Raw genomic sequence first — 25889 nt, forward strand, 5'->3', positions numbered from 1 at the left:
TTGAAAATATGTATAAAATGTTACTTGTGTTTACAAAATGTAACTAAAGTATTTATACTTGAGGTCAGTTTCATACCGTCTAACAACTGGATTTTTTTCACACAAACGTGAGAATATTAATTTTTAATTAGTGATCTTTTAAATTGTTATTGTGTAATTCACATCCTGATGGTAGGTATGGCGTAACATCTGGGGATAGCCAGAACATTAATAATGTTGTTCAGATGGGGCGGGCTCATATATAAAGTCAGATATCATTAAATATTTATTAGGGTGAATCTCTTTGGATAGGCTCTTTCTTTAAAGAAAATATTTGGGCGGAGTTAATGCAAATTTCAAGAAAGCTTCTGATCGTTGACGTACTATCAGGCCACGGTAAATGTGAAATTTCTATTGGACAATGGTGCCTGGTCTCACGACAACAACAGCCAGGATTAAGCCAATCAGGAGTCGTCCTGGGTCACAAACGCTGTTTGTAAATGACGTAAGTAGTGGAAACAAGATGGCGACGTCTAAATTCTAAATGAGTTTATCTAAATAGAAATCGGCCTCTGGGGCATTGTTGAGGTGTTACCTGTCCTCTGATAGTTTAATAAACTTAGAGCTAAGATAAAGTGACGTTATGCGTTGTTAACGCTTCAAAGATCTCTGGACATCTTGGTTCTTTCCTTCAGCAACCTCCGGTTAAAGCCGGGGAGGCGAAGTTCTGAATTTTATTATGGACAGTAACGTTAGTGGGGAGTACATCTCGACCATGGAAAATATGGATCCGACTTTGTCAGAACTAGGGGACGAATTTACACTGGGCGACATCGATGGTGAGTTACTGTTTATGTCATAATTGATGAGAGAATATGGAATTATTTTGTGTGTTTGTCCACGAAAGTTTGTGTCCTATTTCTGCTTTCTGACAGTATTGTGTGTCGTCGTCGCGGTAAGGCCGGGAGTGGTGATTTGTATAATGTGTCAAGCAAGCCCGCTTGTTGATAGTCAATTGGTTACAATTACATATAGGTACTGTATTTAGACTAGCTAATTATGGTGCACATCACATTAAAGGAATATATAAATAATTCTATACTTTCTATCTGTGTCAAATATTGGCAGTAGGACAGTGTCGTCAACCATGAAACTATTGTGGATGCCATAGGATTGGAACTTGTTCACCCTTTATTTTGGGGCGTTGCATAGGATACTTATATACACTTAGCACTCCACAATTGTACATGTCTAAACAATAGTTTGCTTAAATGATTCTGCGTCACTGATTTAATATTGCAATCGCATTTTACATCAGTGAAGATTCAAGCATATTTTAAATGGGTGGTTGGCCTACAGAACAGTGGTCATGCAAAAGTTTAGTGTGTGCGTGTGAATAAACAACTCCTCAAATGTAACTGAGTGTGACTCAACTGTGAGCTGTGTCATTCAATTACCTGTAGGCAAAAAGTTCCTTATACTTTCCCAATGGCTTATTAGCCTATTTTTACTTGTTTCCTATTTATCTATATTCTTCATTACATTTTGTTCTGAGATGTTTTTTTTGTCATGCTTGTCTACCCCTCTCCTGGCTGTCATACCAGGGTTTGTTCATCAATAATGGAGAAAAAAGTGACTCACAATGTCTACTGGCTCATCATTAATACCCCTTCTGTTTTTTGACTGGAAAACATGTCTGCTGCACCCTGCTCATTCATAGGCTCAGCACATTGACTCAGTATGGAGATAACATCACCGTTCCCATCTTATCAAAACAGCAGTTTTACCCTTGGCACACTGTGAAAGGATGGAGCTTTAGACACAGAATTGACCAGCGTAGGTCACCAGATTCCAATTACTGAATGCTAAGTCACCGAAATGATGTGACGCTGTCATACAATATGGGATAAATGGGACCTATTGCAGTGCAGGAACTAAGAGAACCCAGGGACTATGCTATGTAATCCCTCTTTAGTGTTAAAAAGAGAAGTATGCAAAGAATTATGACCCCTTGACTTGGGTATAACAAAATAATGTGAAAAGGAGAATGTTGTGTATGAGTCTAACTCAATTTAGTCTTAAATTATTTATGAAAAATGTACTCCTCCCCACAATAAAGATCTGGTAAGTTGAATTGGTCAGATGTTATACCTATGTAAAGGAAAACATATCGGTAAATTGGAAATGATTGGGTAGCAATTGAAACTTTTAAAAAAGGGTACCCAGATGTAGTCTAAAGCTCTTAAATAGTTTGATGGTGGGCGACTCTGTATAATCTTTTGTTTTCCTCTGTAGGTTAGAAACTAATTTGTGTTTTAATGATACCTTTATATGAGATCTAGGCTATTTAAGTCTTGGAACTAAGGATCCCCTCAGAAGGTCTCTGCATAGCCGTATCTATCCTGCTGTTTGGGAAATATAGTGTGTCAAGGCTTGGAAAATAATTCAATAAGATGTTTGTTTCCAACATTAGGGCTGTTTTCCTAAATAAGTTAAATCCGCTATCTGTTTTGTTTCCTTGCCACAATACTAAGGAGTGATACTGGTATCATCCTGGCCCCACTATTCCCAATGCAATAGCTGCTCTGGTTACATAACCTATTTTCTCTGCTCTGAGCAGCCCTAGGAAACTGTCCCAGTTTTGACAGTTTTAGTTCTTTGTGTCACAATTGGCTTGGGGCTCTGTTTTGTTTTGTACCTCTGAAAGCAAAACCCCTGTGGAGCCTGTGCGCATGTGCATGTGAGTCTGTCTTTGGTGTGGTCGATGAAGCAGACAATTCTAATAAATGATTAATATTAGACTCTTATTATTTTTTTCCAAGCCTTTTTGAATGTGAGATGGACCCTATAAGCCATTTCTTCATCAATCGACCCATAATGTTATTACAGTAATGTTACTCTACAGTAATGTTATTATTTATTTAATAAACTTTTATTTATTCAGGGGAGGCCAATTTGAGGCCAGGGTCTCATTCCCAATGGTGCCCTGAAAACAAACTACTCACATGATAATTCAATGCTAGCATGCTAGTAGATACCCATAGACTTCAAGTCATTACTACCTCTAACTTCCTTCATACTGGACACAGAGACATGCAAATGGTATCCATGAGTTCATCTGACTCTGGGGAAGTAGGTAAAGGTCATCTTTTGATAAATGGTGTCCCCATAATCATAAATGCGATGCATTTATTGGCCTAGGTGTCTAGCCTTTCTTTATCGCAAGTGTGAGTTCAAGGTTGCAGCCCCTCATTGATAAAAGTTTGAATATTCTTTAACCCTGCATCTTCTAGCAGCGTTGTCTATACATAGGTCCCTACAGGACACTTTTTCCTCCTGTCACAGTGGAATCTATAAGACCATTCCAAAGTCCTTTGAAGCCCATGCTCTGGACATGCTTTCTGTATAAGGTGACATGTCTTTGACATTGTCATTAGAGAAGGGATTTTGGCAGTATTGCTAACAGCAGCCGTTTTAAACAGGACAAAAAGCTGTCATTTGAATAATGAGAAATGGCACCCTCTTCCCACTGATCACAGGCTTGTTATGCACCCCAGACAATGGTAAACCACATGAGAACATTTAGCCTACCATGTGGTCTTACGATAAATCGACAAGTCTTAAACACATCCTGCAGTAGAGGGCGTTCGAAACAGTTTCAACATGTAGGCTCTCATACTCTAATTTCTTGCAAGACCGGTTTGAAACTGCACGTTCAACTCCACAGCTCTTATCAGTACAGCCGTCCACAATCAAGACCTACTCCACCAGTAGCTGTAATGTTCTTACCAGGGTGCTCTTTTACCTCGTTCTCATGGTCTCTCAGGGCATCTGTACTAGATTACCATGCCATTTTTCAGGGCTAGTCGTTGGAAGGCTTTCCTCAAAGCATTAGCTGGCGCTCTCTTCCTTGACTCAATGCCGGAACAGTAGCAGTGTATCAAACCAAGGCCACCACTCCATAAACCTCTTAATTCCTTCAGTGACCTTGCCCTGGCAGTAAATAGCATTGTAACTGTTGTAAATCTCTACTGAAGGTCACTGTGGATTTTCCTCTTTCCTGTGATCTCTTCACTCAAGGCCAATTTCTAATGCAGGTTAATAATCTGCAGTGCCTTCAGAAAGTATTCACACACCTTGACTATTTCCACTGTTTTATTACAGCCTGAATTTAAAATTGAGGACAAAACTGAAAAAATGTCAGATGAAACTCCAGTTCCTCACAATAAAATGACAGTTCTTAATAAAGATTGTTTTAAAAAAACTCTATACGACATTAAAAATAATCATTTTGGGCAGTGCTAGGAACTCCAGCTCCTTAAGGCAGGCCTTTGAAGGCGTTGGAAAAGTCCCTAGTTGTGACAGGTTGTACGGCCCAGTACATCACTGGGGCCAAGCTTCCTGAAATCCAGGACCTATATACTAGGCGGTGTCAGATGAAGTACCAAAAAATTGTCAGAGACTCCAGTCACCCAAGTCATAGACTGTTCTCTCTGCTACCCCACAGCAAGCGGTACAGGAGCGTCAAGTCTAGGACCAAAAGGCTCCTTAACAGCTTCTACCCCCAAGCCATAAGACTGCTGAACAACTAATCAAATGGCCACCAGATTATTTACATTGACCCCTCCCCCTATTTACACTGCTACTCACTGTTTATCTATGCATAGTCACTTTACAAATTACCTCTACTAATCTGTTATCCTGCACATTTAACTTGTTATCCCCTGTATATCACCTCTTTATTGTTATGTGCATTTCTTGTGTTACTTTTTGTAAATATTTGATTAACTCTGTATTTCTTGAACTGCGTTGTTGGTTAAGTTGTATTTGGCTCTTGTGACAAATAAAATTTGATTTGACTGCAACAATGAAGCCCTACCTCACTAGAGGACCATATTAACCAATGGATTATGTCTAAGCCAAAGTCAAATTTGTTGTCTAGTCAATTAATTGCCATTGCACATGATTTTATGTCTAATAATAAAGTGCATTTTAGCTCACCCACAACCAGAGACTCATGAACCCCTTGAATTATTATCTCTCCTCAGAGATGCTCCAGTTCGTCAGCAACCAGGTGGGGGACTTCCCCGACCTCTTTGAGGACCAGATGGCCTCTGCGGGCTCCCTACAGAACGGTGCTGGGGCCACCCCACGCCCACCCCCTCAAGCCCCACAGACACCCCAGACCACTACCACAGTTTACCAGAACAGCAACGTGACCCCCACCCCCACCCAAACACTGGCCCCCCAGTCCCTGCCCCTCACCCCACCACAGACCCCAGTCCAGACATTCTCTTCAGGGCAGCATCATATCCGCGCCCCTCCCCTGCTCCAGCCCCGGCCCCAGATGCAGGCCATCCAGCCTCAGCCCCAGCAGCAACCCACCATCCAGGTCCACAGCCAGAGCATCCCCATGCAGACGCATAGCTTCCCTGTGCACACCCTGGTCCAGACCCACAACCAGGCTATGCCCATCCAGACCCAGGCCCAGACGGTGATGATCACATCCAGCGGTGGCCAGTCCCGCTTCATCCAGAACCCTGTCATCTGCCACCAGAGTCCCACTACAAGCTTCCAAGGTTAGAGCAACTTTTTTTTATTTTACTGAAAAGATTAGGTCACTGGGAAACGGTGGTTATTCATTAGAAATGCACTTAAAGATGTTTATCATGTGAAGATATTCAGAGTCCTACATGCTTTTCTATATGAATGGTGCTCTTTGATAATGTATCCATACTACATACCTCTCTTTTTTTCCCACAGTCCTCCAACCGCAGATGCAGAGCATAATGACATCACCACAGGTTCAACCCATGACCATCCAGCACCAGAGACTACTGCAGACGGGCCAGACCATCCAGACTCTCTCCACCGCGCCTACAGTCCACACCATGCAACAGCAGGTTCAACAGGTACCCGTGAGTATCAAGCTTCATACTTTACCATGTTTGAGTCCCTAATCAAAACTAGCTGCATCCAATCTTTATAAAGTCTCTCTAAATACGTGCAGATCCTAGCATGTTGTAACCATAGACCTTGTGTTGTGTATGGCATCACTGGTTGAAACTGATCCAGTGTCCCTGGTCTCTCTCAGCTTCTGGTCCACCAGCCTCAGATTCTGAAGACCGAGAATCTGGTTCTGACCACCCTGAAACCTGATGGGACACAGGTTCTGTCCACCATGCAGAACCCTGGGATCACCACCTTGACCCATCCTATCCAGACACAGACTCTACAGGTACCGGTAGGTCTCTATACTATCTGTCTGCTTCGCTCTCTCCCTTTCTATTCTCTCTGCTCAGGGTCTAATGGGGACGGTCACGAAGACCCAGATTAATCCTGAACTTGTACTGAAAATAACTTTAAATAGAGATGAGAAAAGAATTCCATTGAACATGCTTCTCTGCTCTGTCCCCCTCAGTATCTTAGCTGTTTCATATGTCACCACTGACCTTTACCTTAACTCTTCCCTCAGACTCTGATGGGCAGTAACATCCTGACCACTGTGCCTGTCATGATGGGGGGCGGAGACAAGCTGCCCATCAAACAGCTGTCGTCAGGCACCTCCCACTGTGTAGGTGGGAACAGGCAGGTGATGGACCACGGGATGGGAATGGTGATGGGTCCAGGGGGGGTGATGAAGGAGGGGGAGAGGAGAACCACCCACAACATCATCGAGAAGAGGTACCGCTCCTCCATCAATGACAAGATCCTGGAGCTGAGAGACCTGGTCATGGGCGGCGACGCTAAGGTCAGGAAAACCAAGTGATACAATAATCCAATATTGATTATCTTTGACCTTACAGGAACAGTGGGTTTAGTTTTATTTTGTGGTCCAAGTCCGATAGAAACTCAGAGGAGCATGCTAGAACAATTTGAATGTGAAACCTAATTAGGCTATATGCTAAACCACAGATTCTTGGTATTTCCTAGAGTACATGGAAGTCAGAGGAATGGAGTTGTACGTATAGGGCACTCTCACCAAATGTACACTGACACATTGCTAATGTGTTTGTACGCAGATGCACAAGTCAGGAGTGCTGAGGAAAGCCATCGACTACATCAAATACCTGCAGCAGGTCAACCACAAACTACGGCAGGAGAACCTGGCCCTCAAGATGAACAGCAAGAACAGTAAGTCCCCCATTTATTACTAGTTAATCCATCACAACTTCAGTTCATGTATGTAACACATTGGGCTCTCTCCCACTTCCTCTCTGTCAGAGTCAGTGGTGCTGTCTGACGATGTGGAGATGAAACCAGAGATGCTGATGATGTCACCTCCAGCCTCAGAGTCTGGATCAGGATCTCCTCGTGAGTTCTCTCCATACTGCATCGACTCAGAGCCTGGCAGTCCCTTACTGGACCATGAGCAGGTACTGTGATGATGATAGTCAAGAAACTGTAATGTTTTTGTTGTTGTGTGGAAATTGTTTGAATTGAATGTTGCAAAGGTTGAACACTTACATAGTAGTTGAACTATTCTCTCTCTCTCTCTCCTTCACTCAGGTGAAGAGTGAGCCTGGCTCACCCTCTTCTGTGGGAGTGATGGATCGCTCTCGTCTCCTCCTCTGCGCCCTCACCTTCTTCTGCCTCTCCCTCAACCCCCTGCCCTCTCTCCTGGGATCTGAGGCCCAGAGCAGCTCTAGCTTGACCTCTGCACACGGAGCCTCCAGGACACTGTTCTCATTACCCAGCCAGACCCAGAACTTTGGTCAGACCTTTAGGTTACTCTTACACTGACCATACAAGTCCTATTGCATGCATACATTCACGATAGGCTATTATAGTCAGTCAATATTTTTCTTAACAGTAGTAGTTCCCAGTAAGAGTTCCCGTTTGGGAGTTGTTTTGATGATGTATTGGAGTATATGTATCTTATACTGACTCCTCCCTCTCTTTCCCACAGCGACCTGGCTTTGGTGCCTGTTGCCATGGTTGACGGTGTGGATTTTGAGCGGTGTTGGGGCAGTGTGGGGCTGTGTTAGGGTCCTCTACCTCTGGGAGCCTGTCACCCCCCTCCACTCGCCCAAATCAGTCTCCTTCTGGAGGCAGCGTAAACAAGCAGACCTACATCTCAACAGAGTGAGTTCACATCCCTTTATGTCTGTAGGATTTTCCCCTATCTTATTGTTTTTCTCTGTACTTGTGTTTGAGTATCTCTTAAACTGGTGCCCTGATTGGGTAAAACCATCTCTTATCTATAGGTACATCAATGCCAAGTTCCATAAGTATTCATATAGATTTTCCCACCTCTCCACTCCTACAGGGTGACTATACAGCAGCCGTGGCCAGTTTGAAAACCTGCCTGTCAGTCTTGACCAGAGCCCTGCCCACCACCAGTTGGGACCTCCTCTTCTCCCTCTCCTGGAACCTAATTCGCTACTGTCTGCATCACCCCACCCCTCTGGGCTGGCTGGTTCGCCAAGTTGGTGGGAAGCACAAGGGGGAGGAGTCCAAGACCAGCTCCCGGGACGCAGCTCTGGTCTACCATAGGCTGAGCCAGCTGCAACTCACAGGTGACAACACTGAATAGTCTAGAACATTGAGCCTAGGTCAGTATCCTTTGTCATTGTAAACATGATAACATAACACAGTAGTACCCCATCCTCTGTCTGGAACTTCTCTCTCTCTCTCTCTCTCTCTCTGTGTGTAGGGAAGCTTCCCCAGAGCAGTGGCCTGTGGGCTCTGTCTCTGTCTATGAGTGCCGTCAACCTCAGTGAGAGCGCCCAAAGCAAGATGGCCCCCACCCAGCAGGCCCATATCTATGTCACCGCGGCAACAGCTTTGCGCACTGTACTGGGCCACCACCTCTCCTGCCTGCCTGTGAGTGTCTCAGGGCATCCCTCCATCCTCCATTACTAATCCTCCACATCCCTCCATTACTGCTATGGTAATGATATCTCTGATACTATCCACACACTGTCATCTTTCCCTACATGTCTGTGTCCCAGGGTTACCTTTTGAGCTGTGCTGAGGGTGTGGCCAGCCAATCAGACTCCAAGCCCATCCCTGACTGTTTGCACTGGCTCTTCACCCCATTGGGCAGGCAGTTCTTCCTCAGCTGTGATTGGTCTGTGAAGTCTGAGAGCAGAGAGGGCGTGTACACTTCCCAGAGAGACCCAGGTATGAACAATAAAGTTGACGGAAGAGCTAATAGTGTATACAGAAATGCCCTCATGCAACAATTGGGCCTTTTAATTATCTTTCCCTCCTTTTTTCTCTCTCTTCCTTTAGCTGACCCCATCGCCCAGCTGCATCGTTGTTTCTGTGAGAAGCTGCTGGAGAGAGCTGTGCACTCCCTCATCCAGCCCCACACTGACACGGAGGCAGACAAGCCCAAGAACGACTCGGGGTAAGGCCAGGGTCCTCACAGTGCCCAGTCACTCTCCTGTTTACCTATGCAAATTGTTTACTTTACTTTGTTTTCTTTTCTCTCTCTCTCAGGGAGTTCTCCAGTGCCTTGGAGTTTCTCCAGCTATTGAACAGCTGCACAGAGGAGTCCTCCTCACCTCCCTTCCCAGCCCCACCTAATCACACCACCATGCCAGGTACTGGAATGCACACGTTAGTGTGAACCACACCATGTTCTGTGTGGGACAGATTTCTTTACAGATTTATCTCATCTTTGTTTCCTACGAGATGATCTGAGGCTGTGAATGTGTATAGATTTTATTCTTCTCATATGTATCTTGAACACTAAAGAAACTCTTTATGATTAACATAATTGACTTATTCAATATAACGTGAACATTTTTTGCTTGACCTCTCGATGCCACAGTTGAAGTCTAATGTTGTCATGTAATCTCTTCTCTGCTTAGTGGCAGACCCAGTGAGTCGCTGGTGGGCATTGGTCCTAAAGGCTGCTGCCCATTGGCTGCAAGGAGATGATGTCGCTGTGAGGTCGCTGCTGGCAGAGGCAGAGCGCATGCCCAGAGCTCTCCATACCCTCGAGTCAGTATACTTTGTGTGTTTTATTAATCGTATGTACGAGATACACCTGGTATACAGTCGTGTCCAAAAGTTTTGAGAATGACACAAATCTTAATTTTTACAAAGTCTGCTGCCTCAGTTTGTATGATGGCAATTTGCATATACTCCAGAATGTTATAAAGAGTGATCAGATGAATTGCAATTCAGAGCTTGCTCAGGAATGGCAGCAGGCAGGTGTGAGTGCATCTGCACCCACGGTGAGGCAAAGACTTTTGGAGGATGCCCTGGTGTCAAGAAGGGCAGCAAAGAAGCCACTTCTCTCCAGGAGAAACATCAGGGACAGACTGATATTCTGCAAAAGGTACAGGGATTGGACTGCTGAGGACTGGGGTAAAGTCATTTTATCTGATGAATCCGGTTTCCGATTGTTTGGGGCGTCTGGAAAAAAGCTTGTCCGGAGAAGACAAGGTGAGCACTACCATCAGTCCTGTGTCATGCCAACAGTAAAGCATCCTGAGACCATTCATGTGTGGGGTTGCTTCTCAGCCAAGGGAGTGGGCTCACTCACAATTTTGCCTAAGAACACAGCCATGAATAAAGAGTGGTACCAACACATCCTCCAAGAGCAAATTCTCCCAACCATCCAGGAACAGTTTGGTGACGAACAATGTCTTTTCCAGCACGATGGAGCACCTTGCCATAAGGCAAAAGTGATAACTAATTGGCTCGGGAACAAAACATTGATGTTTTGGGTCCATGGCCAGGAAACTCCCCAGACCTTAATCCCATTGAGGACTTGTGGTCATTCCTCACGAGGTGGGTGGACAAACAAAAACCCTACAAATTCTGACAAACTCCAAGCATTGATTATGCAAGAATGGGCTGCCATCAGTCAGGATGTGGCCCAGAAGTTAATTGACAGCATGCCAGGACGGATTGCAGAGTTCTTGAAAAAGAAAGGTCAACACTGCAAATATTGAATCTTTGCGTCAACTTCACGTGATTGTCAATAAAAGCCTTTGACACGTATGAAATGCTTGTAATTATACTTCAGTATTCCATAGTAACATCAAAACAAAAAATATCTAAAGACACTGAAGCAGCAAACTTTGTGGAAATGAATGTGTCATTCTCAAAACTTTTGGCCACGACTGTACACCGTCCAAAGAAATTGTTACTGGCAGGTTCCTTCTGGACAATAAAACAACAATAAGAAATAATAAAAGATAAGAATAGGAATATAAAGTAAATGGCTCAGTAGAATAGAATAAACATTTTAGCACAAGTATAATACAGGAAGGTACAATTTAGTCCAATATTTATACATGTTTCGGGGAAGGGAGGATTAGGGGGCAAGTGTTTAAATTATGCAGTATTTAGTTATCTTAATAAGAGTCTGGTAACATCAGTTGTGCTAAGGTGTGGAGTATAAGAGCAGGTGGTCTCTGAGCCCGTTGGTAACAGACCTCATGCTCTGATACCGTCTGCCTGACAGTAACGTAGTGAACAGCTCGTGGCTGGAGTATGTGGGGTCCTTGATGGTGTTGCAGGTCTTCTTCATGCACCGTTTTCAGTAGATGTCTTGGAAGTGTGGGAGCATGGTCCCAGTGATGTGTATGTAAAGGACATTAGAAGCATTGCCATAATCCTATGTTGTTTTCCCTGTCATCCTGCAGTCATCCGTTGCCCAAGGCTGTGCTGCTGCTGTGTAAGGCGGTGCAGATGAGCCTGTCTCCTCTGAAGGGAGAGGGGGCGGTGGCCTGTCTGTCTCACTGCGACAGGGCCAGCAGCTACCTGCGCACCAGCATCTCTGTTCCCCTGTCCACCCAGTCTGGCAACTGGCTCAACAAGGTACTCTCTCCCAAAATGCGGGTGTTTGGGATGCAAGTGAAAATATGCACTCTCTGTGATTTCTATTTGAACCAACTCTAACCTTTGTGTATATACATGCAGTAAAGGTTGTAATGGAGTTTGGTTGATTCACAGTGTTCATTGGTCATATTACACATACACACCATGAACAAACATATACTGCACATGGTGACCGTTGCATGGGTGCTCGTTTGACTCACAAAAGCACAGGTACAAGCGGACTCTAGCTAGGTATAGTGGTAGTGCGTGGGTGGTAGGGGGTGGCTGTGGTGCATTGTAGTTGCATTGCATGATCCTGCAGCCCAGTGCAATGTGTCTGCAGTGCAGTACAGAGGCCTCCCAAATCTGCAGGCACCTGCAACATACCATATCCAGGTCGAGACACTGCTTACGGTGCATGTACTGTCCCATATGCCTCTTAGTTTCCATAACTCATTGTGTAGTCATTTATTACGTAGTTCAACAGTTTATTTATATTTGTTATGTCTGCCTTACTGTTGTCTTTCCTATCACAAGGGGGTGGAGCTCCTGGTCTGTGACCTCTTGCTGACCCTCAGGACCAGCCTATGGCAAAGAGGAAGCAGCAGCAATGGGGAGCCAGGCCCCGCCCCTAGCTCCCAATTGGCGGGATTCCAGCGGGACCTGAGTTCGTTGCGAAGGCTGGGCCAATGCTACAGACAGGCACAACACAAGGTAACTAGGGCTTCAGACCTGCTGGATTATTCATGGTTTATTCATGGCTATCTGTGGTGTAATGATGTATGTTCCCTCTCTTGTCCTCTCCCAGGTGTTCCTGCATGAGACCACAGTGAGGCTGATGGCTGGAGCCAGTCCCACCCGTACACACCAGCTACTGGAACACAGCCTCCGACGCAGGACCAACACCCCTGGATACACCACGAGTAAGGACACCCACACTTCAATTATTATCATGAATGATACCATTTGAAGTTGATATCAAATGTGATTTGATGTCAAATTAAAACAAATGTAGTGCTTTCCAACTGTACTGACCTTCTCTCTTTACTTTTTCCTCCTCCCCTCTTCTCCTCCTCCGCCCTGCAGCTGAGGGTGACTGTGTTCTGGGTGAGCGTGAAAGGGCTCATGCCATCCTGCTGGCGTGCCGCCACCTACCCTTACCCCTGCTGACACCACCAGGGCACCGCGCCCGCCTGCTGGCCGAGGCCAAGCGCACCCTTGAGCGTGTGGGCGACCGCCGCTCCCTACAGGACTGCCAGCAGATCCTGCTCCGCCTCAGCGGGGGCACCACCATCGCGGCCTCCTGATGATTCTCCCTCAGACAGATCTCAAATCAGTTAGACCCACACACATTAACCCTGACTTGTGATCTACTCACTCAGAGTCCCGATCAGTGGTCAGTGATGAGTTATTCTCCACCACATATTAGAAATTAGCCCACTCATACAGATCCCAGAACAGTCACCTAGCCCTATAGACATAGCACTGATAAATTATGAGTCAGCCATTTCCACACAGCATCTAATAGTCAACAACGCGAACAGTCGTATCTCATGGACATATCACTGTACAGGAGAGATACCAAAAGGGACCTTCAATCTTCACACTGCCAACCTGAACATTGACTACGGTTAACATTTTGGCAGTGTCATATTTACTGTCACACAGGCCTAACACACCCCCATATCCTCACAGAAGGAGAATGTATATAATGCAGCTCATACACTGGACCACTGCACATGGTTTCTCACATGCTCACTGGTATAATGCTAACACTGTAATGTTGCTAACACTGCTTAGCGTAGAGAGAATCTGCTTATAGGCCCCAAAGGGAAAAAGGGTCAAAATGGCTGCCATTGGGTCTCATCCACATACAATTCAGTCTCTCTCTTTGGTTGGCTAATTAGCCAACAGCTATTTTGAGTTTTGCCCCGTGATGAATGGACCTTCATCCACAAGAGGTTGAGCTCGTTGTGTCTTAAGCTTTTTTACAGAGCTGTAATGTCACAGGTAGATGACGGGCTGTACATGCACTGGCATTCCACAAGTTCTAGATGCTAAATGCTAAAATGTCATGTACGTCCAAGCTTCACAATGATACATTTAAAATGTATGTATTTTTGACAGGCCAATACAATAGTTCAACACAAGGAGACCGACTGTGACTTCAGTGCATTCTAGCTATGATAGTCACCCTCTAGCATCTACTGTAAAATTCAAAATGACTTGCTTCTCACAGTACAGTGCAGAGTAGTATCTATTTATGTCTACCTCATTGACTGTACAATGCCAGTGTACTCAAGCGCAATATACTGTAGTACCACACCAGTTGGCATGGTGACAGTTGACAGTAGTCGTACAATACACAGAGCAGCTTTATTTAGACTCAGCAGTGCAGTGCAATATTAATGGGCCAGCACTGTAAAAGTGCCATTCATTTTTCAACAAGAAAAAAGGTTCATGGATTGGAGCATCACCCTAAATGGAAAATCAAAGCCCAATTCTTTACAGGTTACACACACACATATATATACGCGCAGTCAGTCACATACACAGTATCACATTTGTGATTGTATATAGATTGTACATTCTGTAGCCATGTAGAGACAGCTGTCTTGAATAGAATGAAGCAGGATGTTCTTTTGTATGCGAGAGGGGAAACAAATGGGTAGAAAGAAGGTTCTATCAACTCTTAGAAGGTTAAATGGTTTGTGTATTGGCCACCAGCCCGGGGCCGGAGTGAGTTGACTGTTATTGACCAAACAGTTCGGTCACTGTCACTAGTAAGGTTGATTCTGACCAATCTGATTGGGAAGCTCTCGAGCATAATGGCCTTGATGTAGTTAACAATTATTTTGTTATGTTTTCAGTGTCAGAACTATCATTGTGGAATCTGTCCAATTGCTTTTAACTGTATTGTCTGTTGGCTAGACTTTGTCACTTTCGTCATTCTCATCTTTGAGTTCTGATTTTCTTATTTAATGGCTGTAATATTATACATGCTCAGTTTTTTTTTTTAGAGCAATCTTGTTTCCTTATTGTTTTATATTGTCAAGGCAACCTAGGGATATAAACTGCTGGAGTGACTTAAAAAAATATATAAAAATTATGCAGGAAGTACTGTTGTCCAAGTAATTAGTATGGCAGTTTTATAGGTCATCAATATTTGGCACATTGTAGTGTTTTTGACATGCACAGAAATGTGTTTACACTTTACCCTAATATGAGAAAGACCTACTGCATGTCTTCCAGTTCAACCCAGCCATATTCACCACTGGATGGTGTCAATTTACCCAACCATGTCCCTTGTATCTGCACCGTTATTTCACATTGAATTGATCAGACAGGTTAGTGTGGGCTAGTACGTGCTGCACAACCAACCATCTACAGTGAATGGATTTACTACGATTTCTAATGTTACAAAATATCTAATCTAATGTTTTCTCCTCTATATATTGTTTTCTGCATTTATATGTATGATTTAGTTTTTTAATAAAAGATTGCCATGGACAGAATGTGTGTGTTCGTGTCTTATTTTAAATCGCTATAAATGCCAAGCAGTAGGGATGCTACAGTAAAAAGGATGTTGCCAAAACAAGATGTTTTTAGACAGAACACTGTCAAAGCAATGTTAGTGTTCTGCATTACGCTCACACACTCATCTTGATCCTTATTTAGGTGTTTCACTGGAACTAGTGAATGGGCTGGTCAACAAAACTACATTGGTTTTGTTTATCCACCTGAAGGTGGGGGAAGAAGACCACCCACACTTTACTGGTCTCTATTCCTGCTTAGCTAGTTGCTGGTTCTTTCTCTCTGCCCCTCGGCTCCCTCTTCCTCAGTCCCTGCCCTTATTATTGAGCTCATGATGTATGTGCCCTCCTTTTCTGTCTCTATCTCCCCTTGCTGAAATCTTTTCTTTGACTTGGGCTGAATAGTGGTGTCTTACAGCCACTCCCCACAGTAGAAATAACTATTGTGTCTCCAGACTCGCTCTCTGTATTAATCTGTAGGAATGTCACAGCAGACTGGCCTGGCTCCCAGTATTTGACTACCCGGTGTCATGTTCAGAGTGGAAAGTGGTCTCTGTTTGAAACTTGCACAGCTACATACATTGGTCACACTGCTCTGGTGTAGGCAGTGTCCACCAAACAGATTATTCCACCCTGGTAGGCTTTGGTTTCAACAGTGCTACATTTTTGATAGCAGCCAATTGCTTTTTGTATTTTCAACACATTGTCCATAAATATCGTTGCAATATTAAAGTTGTTCACTTATCAATGTTTAATATATGCACGGCAATGTTATTTTACTTGCATCAGAATTCTGAATAACTAACATTTAATTTCGATGCACTTTTTTCAATTACTCTTCTAGAACTGGGCACAATTTCAAAGAACCAAAGTGCTTGGGAGGTTGTCCCAGTCGGACCACATTGTATGATGCACATACAAAGCAGGATATTCTGAAGCAAAAAGCCAGCTGAAAAACAAGCTCACGTGTTCTCAAAATGAAAAACTTGAAGAACTGGAACAAAAAGGAAAAAGGGAAGCATGATAAATTTAAACCTGGATCTAAGAAAAGAGAAAAATGTGTGGTCATGTTCAACGATAACGAGCGACAGTGAGTTTGGCATATTATAAACAGCACAGGAGTCCCAACGCATAGCAAGCTAACGTTAGCTAACTATAGAGCATCTCTGGCTAAACTAGCTAGATTGCTAGGTAGGTCTCATTTACATGGTCAGCTTGTATGATATGCCTTCGTCGTTGATAGAGAATAATACACCACATCATCCTGCCTCTGTCTTTGAGTAATGTGTTTAGTGCACCTCTAATTGGTTTGCCAAGCTCCCATTAATACTGTCAGTAGTTAAGTATTGGTGAATGCAAGAAAGTGACGACAAGTGACTTGTCATGAATGTACTCATCTGTTTGACTTATCGTATCTCTTGCAGGGATTATCTCACAGGATTCCACAAGAGAAAGGTGGAGAGGAGGAAAGCAGCAGTGGTGGAAATCCAGAACAAGATAAAGGAGGAGCAGAAGAGAGTCAAAGAAGAGGTAAACACCGGCTAAGAGAAGGCACAAAATTTAATTTAAGTGTTAAGTAGACATGGTGTGTAAAACTTGTCACTTTAGTAGCGTTTTTGATGAAGGGAATACTAACAATGTGGACAGAAGGGGGCACGAATCATATTTACTCTTTAATTCCAGAGACACAAGGAGTATTTGAAGTTGCTGCAGGAAAGAAAAGAGGCTCTCGGTGAGTTTGAGCGAAATAATCAAACATGTCAGCCAAGCTTGACAGAATATTGTTGGATGCCTTCACTTGCCCTTGTCTGCGATTTCAGGTTTAACCAGAAGTAAACATGTAGTGTGAATCCATTTCATCTGCTTACTTACTCTTATTGTTATGGTTAATTCTCCACAGATGAGGATGATGATGATGATGAAGAAGATGAATTGGAGGATGTGATAACGGGCACAACCGAGTCTGTACAGTACGATCACCCCAACCATACTGTTACCGTAACTACCATCAGTGACCTTGACCTCACAGGGGCCAGCCTCTTTGCACCAGCAACCAATCAGGTAAAGCGTTTGTTTCAGATTTCTACGTCCCTTGTTTTGAAATAGTTTCTCTGAAAGATATTCAAACTGTACATTTTCTTTTGAAGGTTACTGAGGAAGGTGAGGAGGAGGAGGTGGTGGAGGAGCAGGAGAAAATGGGCGCAATGCCAAAGAAATCTGGGAATCCCATCCTCAATAAAAAGTATGTTGTGTTTATCTTCACTCACATTTAATGAAAAACCCTTGTACTCTTTCCTTGTCAATAATGTTTAAAATATTTGAATGCACAATTTGTGGCTTCATATCCTAAAAAATGAAAATGTGTCATTTGACGTGTCTATCAATAACATGTATGTGTTATTGATAATGGTCATAATCACTGGAGGATTTTAAAAAGCGGGTAATAATTTATGCAATTTGCATTATTCCTCAACAACTGTGCTATATGCCCTGCTAATGAATAGTAATGAGCCCCCAATTCCTGTTCTATTCTCATTCTGTATTCAGTTCTGACAGCTAATTTAGTCTAATATGATGCCTATATAACAATATGAGCACTGTGGTGGCAAGTTATTCTCACACGTTATTATCCCCCCTCCTCCCTCTCTGCAGAATCTGCTCACTGAACGCCTCGCTCCACGCTCACCAGACGCAGCGGAAGGGAAGCAGGAAAGGGAAGCAGGAAGGCAAAGGACGAGGCCGGCCAACAGACAAGAAGCCAGGTGCCACAGACAAGAAGGGCAGAATTGAGAAGAACAGAGTTGGGAGGACCAGCAAGAAGCAAAGACGCAGACTGACTGGGAAGAGGGTACATCACAAGGACTGAGAGTTATGAAAAAATAGATTTGCAGTGTAAGGGTCTGTCTGGCCTCTTTGTCTGATCAGGATCCTAAGCAGCCATGATAGACATTTAGAGTTTGTATGGTACCAGTTTGGAAAGTCTACTGAGCAAACAAAATCACAAATACACAAACTGCACATATTCATTCTCATTGAAAGCCAATGTCTGCTTGATCCAGAGCGGCCGTTTCAAACACTGCCTTGTTTTAACCAATTGGACACGACCTGTCTGTTTCCTTTGTTAGGCTCTCTCCTTTCTACATGTTTGTTTATATGCTAACTGCTTTGGTAATGTTGTATTTCATACAATGTGTATATGCTCAAAGTTTGATTAAAAGAAAAGAATATATACGAATCACTTGCTTTAATATTTTTGTAGCGTTTATATCCTTGTATAAACCTATAGTTTGTGAATCCCTCTAGTTCTATAGCCTATTGTTTGATAGGAAACCTGACTCCTCAGTCAACATCCTTTTCAGAGCATCAGAGAATAGATCTTTACGTGTGTATTTCTAGACATAGTACCCCTATGCCCTCATTTGTTTGATTGATTTCAAGAAATGCTGTATAATCAAGGATTTGAATGTATGCTATTCTCATACCTTAGCAGTGTTTATTTATTTACACTAACCTGAGCTAACGCGGGCCATCTGTCACAAGCAGTTCATTTTGCTTTCTAAAGCTCATGATATCTAATACAACCTTCAATAGAGTAACTGTCATGCAACTGACTCCATATTGGTTCTAGATCTGGCAAACTGATAGGTTCTCTGTAAAATTAAGCAGAGCCAACATGGCAGTCAGAAGTGCATCAGTTTCATCCATTGTCAGAACAGCCAATCAGATCCATGTAAGAGTAAGAGCCTCAGGGGGATTGTGAGCAGAGGAAGAGGCATGTGCCGGGGGTCTGATGGACAGTATAGTATCTTTCTCTAAATGGCATATTCTCAGTTTAACTGACGGCTGAGGACTCTTCTGTCAGGTATCGTTGAAAACCTCTTCCTCTCAAATTCAGGAGAGAATAATTCAATGGAAAATAATATACATTAAGAAATCTAGCAATTAATTATTCAAGACTTTGACTTGTATTTAGATTTTCATTGCTGAAATGTTTTTAAATTGGGATGTTACCAAGTGCTTTCAGTGACGTTTAGTAATTATATTAATAATATGCTGGAAAGACTTCTATTATCTTCCTTTCTGTATTGTGTTTCACTATATCCCCTTGTGTAATTAGTTTTCACTTAGCTTAACTGTTCCGTTTTATCACACTAACCATGAAATAATGACCCTTGTGGATCAAATATGCTACAGCATTGCTTCCAGCTCGACTACAGCTACGCTGCAATAATATCCCATCAATGTCTTACACTGTGTACATTTCATATAAATGTTGAAAGGGTTTTAGCTGTTTTTTTCTCCTCATGGACTACTGTATATTCTTTTGAAATCTACAATTTTTCCTGAAGTACTACTGGTACTACTGTTTTACTACAACCACCTTTTTCTACTTTGTGGTGTTTTAGGCTCATTATTAAATACTGTGTTTGGTTATATCTGCCTTTACAGCCTGTGTTGTTCCTCAGTGATCTCTGAGGGGTGCGATGAGTGAGCGCCTGCCACCTCTTGCCGCGCCATGCCCCTCTCCGGCGATGACCTTATCTGTCCCAAGTTTCAGCCCAACATCTTCGACTCCTCCCGCTGCCACGACTGCCTGCGCCAGAAGCACCTACACTCTGGAACGAGTACAGGCACGGGTACAGCCGAAACACCACAGCAGAGCCTCACAGTGGAGAAGGAGCCAGGGCAAGCCACTGTACCTCCACCAGCACCACAGGCAGTGGAGAGGGATACCAGTGCCAAGACAGAGGGAGAGGGGACTAGAAGAGTGGTGAGTAATTATCTGGGCCTATACAGACAGGTGGAAGGTAAGATATGGGGTCATGGAAAGGGTCAGATATACATTGAGGTCAGACAGTCAAGGATCAATACACGAGAGGAAGTAAGGGAAATGGCTGAGTGGTAATGTTGACTTTGAGTCTACTTAAACTTTGGCTAGCAGACTTTTTCGTTCCGGAAGGGGAAGCTACTCCATTTAACCAGTAACACCCAGTGCTGAATTCACTACAAAGTGCTCAGTAACAGACGTTGGTGAGGCATGACCCTGTGTTGAGTGTAGTGAATAAGGAGGAACGTATGAGGGAAAAAAGATACGAAGAGGGCGGTGAAGAGAATGCTCCCATTACAAATGAATGAAGGGAGATCATTTACTGCCCTTTTGGGAATCACTGGTAACATTATACATGAAGGCAGGTTACAGAAAGCACCGGCCGGCCCACATCTACACATAGTATGTCATTGCAAAGGCGCATTCATTTATGAGGCCACGACTGTTAATTGGTAGCATAGCACTCTCCTTGTTTTGCCTCTGATCGCCACAAATTAGGCAAATATACATTTTGTGGAAGTCAGATCTTATCTCATTGCTTTTCATTGCTGTGTTACATTGCAATATCTTTTGTATACCTACCTTGTACTATAATATTATAAAGTTGTTGTTGATATTGCCATTAATTCAAGTCAAACTGAAGATGAGAATATGTATTTTAAGACAACCCAGAAGGGTTGTATATGTCAAGAAAAAAACTTATATGAAATAATAATGAGGAGAACTACAATCTAGGTAAAGTTACAACAGTGTAACTCTAATCGAGAGACAGACAGAACTTGTGAGTATGAGAGGGAGGTCTTGAGGAACAGAAGAGTGAGACAGAGGGGAGACACTATTCATGAACTTCCCCATATGGAAATTAATCTATAAAGAGAGACTTGGAGGTGTTGCGTTCAGGTTTGATAATGATGATTGTGTTAAACCTGTGTTCATTGTTATAATGTATCTGTAAATGAATGAGGCATTGTAGGCTTAGTGAGTTAAATTGTGCTAGTTCCAACAAAACGTTTAGTTTATATGGCTGCTCACTGTCTTATCTTGTCAGTGTTTGCTTTTCTCTCATAGTACAAACAGTATTTGTCAGTGTCTGCTATTTGTTTTTTGTGAAAATGGACATTGAATTTCGTTTAACCAGAATTACTGACAATTGCAGAAAGTGCTAGTTAACATGATATTAAACTTCAATACATTTAGTCACCTGTAGCTCTATTGGCTGATGTTCTGTTTTTGTTTGCCGTATGTTGTGAGTGGTATGTGTGTTCTCATTGACCTATCAGGAGGACTCTGATGGCCTGTCAGTGGTGAGCAGCTACTGTGATGTCAGCGGAGATCAGCTGGGTTACGAGGAATGCTCCTTGTGCATCCTGAGCCCTGACTGTGACCTCTACATCTGTGACGGAGACGACGACGACAGCACTGACAGGTTCTCTTCAGAATCTATTGGCTCTAGTGTGTGTCTGAGATAGAAGCTCCACTAAGGAGAAGTGCTTAGTACAAAATAATGTTTGTTCACTCTATGCACTTGTGTTGAGATATCTTTGGAGACTTGGCATTTCATTGGGCTTTATATTTAGGTATTTTGCAGGGGGGAAATGTCATTTACGAACTAGGTACGAAGAACGTCAAACAAGAAGCTCATTGAGCATGCTTTGTAAACCAAGTAGTCAATGAGCCCTATATTGCGATTCTAGTGGGACAATATATATACTTTCTCACTCCCTCATTCTCTCCCTCTCTCCAACATTATATCACGATCTCCTCTTCCAGCTGTCGGGACCAGAGTGTCTACGCTGATCTCAGTGGCTCCATCAGTGCAGAGGACGACTACCTGCCTCTCCGGCACCGCTCAACCCACCTCACCATGACCCGCCTGGACCCACCACCCCACCGAACCAACCCCAAAGCCTGGATGGAGGAGGACAACAGCAGGGGCACGATTGGCAGACACTCAGGTGAGGACTGCACTTAACCACATGTACAGTTGAAGTCGGACGTTTACATGCACTTAGGTTGGAATCATTAAAACTAGTTTTTCAACCACTCCACAAATTTCTTGTTATCAAACTATAGTTTTGGCAACTCTACTCTGTGCATGACACAAGTCATTTTTCCAACAATTGTTTACAGACAGATTATTTCACTTATAATTCACTGTATCACAATTCCAGTGGGTCAGAAGTTTACATACACTAAGTTGACTGTGCCTTCAAACAGCTTGTAAAATTCCAGAAAATTATGTCATGGCTTTAGAAGCTTCTGATAGACTAATTGACATCATTTGAGTCAATTGGAGGTGTACCTGTGGATGTATTTCAAGGCCTACCTTCAAACTCAGTGCCTCTTTGCTTGACATCAAAAGAAAATCAAAAGAAATCAGCCAAGACCTCAGAAAAAATATTGTAGACCTCCACAAGTCTGGTTCATTCTTGAGAACAATTTCCAAACACCTGAAGGTACCACGTTCATCTGTACAAACAATAGTACGCAAGTATAAACACCATGGGACAACGCAGCCGTCATACCGCTCAGGAAGGAGGCGCGTTCTGTCTCCTAAAGATGAACGAACAACAGCAAAGGACCTTGTGAAGATGCTGGAGGAAACAGGTACAAAGGTATCTATATCCACAGTAAAACGAGTCCTATATCGACATAACCTGAAAGGCTGCTCAGCAAGGAAGAAGCCACTGCTCCAAAACCGCCATAAAAAAGCCAGACTATGGTTTGCAACTGCACATGGGGACAAAGATCTTACTTTTTGGAGAAATGTCCTCTAGTCTGATGAAACAAAAATAGAATTGTTTGGCCATAATGACCATCGTTATGTTTGGAGGAAAAAGGGGGAGGCTTGCAAGCCGAAGAACACCATCCCAACTGGTGCACTTCACAAAATAGATGGCATCATGAGGATGGAAATTTATGTGGATATATTGAAGCAACATCTCAAGACATCAGTCAGGAAATATTGGTTACAATGGGTCTTCCAATTGGACAATGACACCAAGCATACTTCCAAAGTTGTGGAAAAATGGCAACAAAAAAGGACAACAAAGTCAAGGTATTGGAGTGGACATCACAAAGCCCTGACCTCAATCCTATAGAAAATGTGTGGGCAGAACTGAAAAAGTGTGTCCGAGCAAGGAGGCCTACAAACCTGACACAGTCACACCACCTCTGTCAGGAGGAATGGTCCAAAATTCACCCAACTTATTGTGGGAAGCTTGTAGAAGGCTACCCGAAATGTTTGACACAAGCTAAACAATTTAAAGGCAATGCTACCAAATACTAATTGAGTGTATGTAAACTTCTGACCCACTGGGAATGTGATGAAATAAAATAAAAGCTTAAATTAATCATTCACTCAACTATTATTCTGACATTTCACATTCTTAAAATAAAGTGGTGATCCTAACTGACCTTTAACAGGGAATTGGTACTAGGATTAAATGTCAGGAATTGTGAAAAACTGAGTTTAAATGTATTTGGTTAAGGTGTATGTAAACTTCCAACTTCAACTGTATCCTATTACATTCATAGGTGTTATTTACATGATGATGTTGTCAGGTACCTGTGTTCAATATCATGAGTTGAGGTGGGACTTATTGATAGTAGTGTGGAAGTATCTTGTAGAACTGTGTTGTGGACATCCTTACAACTCCTTGGAATGTATCACTAATAACAGTGTTTAGTATACCAGGTGATGGAGTGTTTTTCTTTTTAAGGGTTAAAAGAAGAAAGGAATCGTGAAAGTGGCTACTTCTCTCTGGGGAGGGTGAAAGGTGCCCGTTCTCTCAGGGATCAGAGCCCCCCTCCTGTTTACCGCCATTCAGAGAGGGGACACCCCCTCTACAGCAACCGGAGCCCTGAGCCCAAAGCTACCATCCCCTTCAGGAACCCTAACCTGGGGCTGGCCTCAGAGAGGTTAAACCCAGAGATACTAAACCCAGACCTGCCTCTGGAAATCCCTGAACCTCCTGACGCATTTGATCTCACCATCGAGGTTGAGGCTCAGGTGGGCCCTCGCTCCCCAAGCCCCACCCCTTTTAAGATAGCAGAATCCTTGGCCTCCACTAACCGGAGGGGTTTCAACAGCTCATACAGTAGAAGAAACTCCCCTTCCTATCAGGAGTCTGGAAAGTTAAATGCATCGAGACAAAGCTCCTCTCTGTCCCGCTCCTCTTCACCCTTACGAAACACCTCCCCATTCAAACGAAGTGAATGTACCACCTCCCTCAACAGACGGGGCTTAGACTCTGAGGGCTGGTCTCAGGGGTGGGACCAGACTTCTAGAGGTCCCCCCCAGAGCTCTTTTGGACGAGGTGTTGATATTAGAGGCTTGAATAAAAATGTAATATCGATGGCCAGTTCAGTTGGTTCCATATCACAGGTCAACTCTGTTTCAGATTTTAAAAGTGCATTGCGCAAGAATGAGGCAGACAGCTCCTTAAATGGTTGTGGACGTGACACACGAAGCTCCGCCCCTTCAAGGGGGGGTTACGAAAGCCCCAGACAATCCCTGGTCCGCAAATCTGAAACAAGTAACTCCTTAAATGGCCTTGACAGCAGAAGCTCATCTCCCTCAAGAAGGGCTTATGATGCCTCCAACCAAACCCTGCTTCGCAAATCTGATGGGAACAGCTTGATAAATGCTCATGGTCGTGAAAGTCGCAATTCTTCTCCCTTGAGGAGTTACGATGCCACCAGCCAGTCCCTCCTTCACAAATCTGAAACAAACAGTTCTCTCAATGGTCATAGTCGACACGGCGGCCGGTGTGGCTCTCCCATTAGGGAGGGTTATGATGCCGAAAGACAATCTCTGAGGAAATCAGCTTCTAGGAATGACTTAAATGTTTATGCCTATGAAAGTGGTAGCTCTTCACCTTCTAGACGTGGCTTTGACACTCCTTGTCAATTCCTGCTATGTAAAAGTGAGACACGTGGCTATGGAAATGGTCGAGGTCGTGACCGTGGAAGCTCCTCTCCCTCTAGGAAAGGCTATGATGCCCCTAGCCAGTCACCTCTGCGCAAAAGTGAATCCAACAGCTACCTGAATAGTCAAGGTCGAGACAGTCGAAGCTCCTCCCCTTTGAGAAAGGGATATGATCCCCCTGGCCAATCACTGCTTCATAAATCTGAGACGAACAGCTCTGTCAGAAGTCAAATTCGTGATCGTCCTACCCCCTCTCCCTCTAGGAGAGGCTATGATACCCCGAGCCAGTCATCACTGTGCAAAAGTGAATCCAAAAACTTTCTGAATAGTCAAAGTCGAGACAGTCGAAGCTCCTCCCCTTTGAGAAATGGATATAATGCCCCTGGCCAATCACTGCTTTGTAAATCAGAGACGAACAGCTCTGTCAGATGTCAAAGTCGTGGTAGTCGTAGCCCCTCCCTTTCAAGTAGGGGCCATGAAACCCCCGGCCAATCACTACTGCACAAATCTGAGAAGAGTGGGGCCCTCAGCGGTTGGAGCCGTGACAGTCACAACTCCTCACCATCCAAAAGAGGCAATGACCCACCAGGTCAGTCACTCTTCAGGAAAACCACCAGTGGTGGTGACTCCAGCCTCTCTTACCAGAGAAAAGACAGTTACGGTGATGCTTGGCCTGACTCTAACCCCTCCCCTGGCACCTGGCGAGGCTCCACCCACTTCCTACATAGCACCTCCACATCCAGGGAGGGCAGAGAGAACAAAACATCTGCCCCCTCTCAGAGGGCCTCTGCTGTCACCTGGGAAACCACTAGGAGTAGCAGTAGTAGGCAGGGTC

At 43.8% G+C, this 25889-nt stretch overlaps 2 protein-coding genes across 5 annotated transcripts; both read left to right on the plus strand.

Annotated features, from left to right (window-relative positions):
* Positions 1–477: 477 nt before the first annotated feature.
* Positions 478–15278, plus strand: LOC139421344 (sterol regulatory element-binding protein 2-like). Of its 4 annotated transcripts, none has more exons than XM_071172125.1 (19): positions 478–818; positions 5028–5558; positions 5743–5897; positions 6074–6223; positions 6455–6730; positions 7002–7113; positions 7204–7355; positions 7489–7693; positions 7889–8064; positions 8249–8498; positions 8636–8805; positions 8934–9105; positions 9217–9334; positions 9427–9530; positions 9801–9933; positions 11589–11763; positions 12301–12477; positions 12572–12686; positions 12850–15278. In XM_071172125.1, exons 1-19 carry the CDS (start codon positions 719–721, stop codon positions 13068–13070), a joined length of 3492 nt encoding a protein of 1163 aa, XP_071028226.1. In that variant the 5' UTR covers positions 478–718; the 3' UTR covers positions 13071–15278. The 4 variants fall into 4 exon arrangements, with proteins under 4 accessions (XP_071028226.1, XP_071028225.1, XP_071028228.1 ...); XM_071172124.1 differs by having other exon boundaries at positions 498–818; positions 6074–6217; positions 12850–14880; XM_071172127.1 differs by having other exon boundaries at positions 500–818; positions 5743–5891; positions 6074–6217.
* Positions 15279–16186: 908 nt separating this feature from the next.
* Positions 16187–18528, plus strand: LOC139422240 (nucleolar protein 12-like). The gene is made up of 6 exons (XM_071173416.1): positions 16187–16386; positions 16721–16826; positions 16980–17028; positions 17197–17357; positions 17444–17538; positions 17949–18528. The coding sequence occupies exons 1-6, from the start codon at positions 16274–16276 to the stop codon at positions 18160–18162; spliced, it is 738 nt and encodes a 245-aa protein (XP_071029517.1). The 5' UTR covers positions 16187–16273; the 3' UTR covers positions 18163–18528.
* Positions 18529–25889: the final 7361 nt, after the last annotated feature.

Source organism: Oncorhynchus clarkii, chromosome 12 (assembly GCF_045791955.1).
Source record: "Oncorhynchus clarkii lewisi isolate Uvic-CL-2024 chromosome 12, UVic_Ocla_1.0, whole genome shotgun sequence".
Lineage (NCBI taxonomy): Eukaryota > Metazoa > Chordata > Actinopteri > Salmoniformes > Salmonidae > Oncorhynchus > Oncorhynchus clarkii.

What these genes read in the sequence shown, in the direction of transcription:
- LOC139421344 (XM_071172125.1), top strand. Translation starts at nt 719, where the DNA reads ATGGACAGTAACGTTAGTGGGGAGTACATCTCGACCATGGAAAATATG. An exon ending in TCATGGGCGGCGACGCTAAG is followed by an intron (nt 6,731 to 7,001) that starts GTCAGGAAAACC and finishes GTTTGTACGCAG; the next exon opens with ATGCACAAGTCAGGAGTGCT. An exon ending in ACCACCTCTCCTGCCTGCCT is followed by an intron (nt 8,806 to 8,933) that starts GTGAGTGTCTCA and finishes TCTGTGTCCCAG; the next exon opens with GGTTACCTTTTGAGCTGTGC.
- LOC139422240 (XM_071173416.1), top strand. Translation starts at nt 16,274, where the DNA reads ATGAAAAACTTGAAGAACTGGAACAAAAAGGAAAAAGGGAAGCATGAT. An exon ending in AGAAGAGAGTCAAAGAAGAG is followed by an intron (nt 16,827 to 16,979) that starts GTAAACACCGGC and finishes CTTTAATTCCAG; the next exon opens with AGACACAAGGAGTATTTGAA. An exon ending in AATCCCATCCTCAATAAAAA is followed by an intron (nt 17,539 to 17,948) that starts GTATGTTGTGTT and finishes CCCTCTCTGCAG; the next exon opens with AATCTGCTCACTGAACGCCT.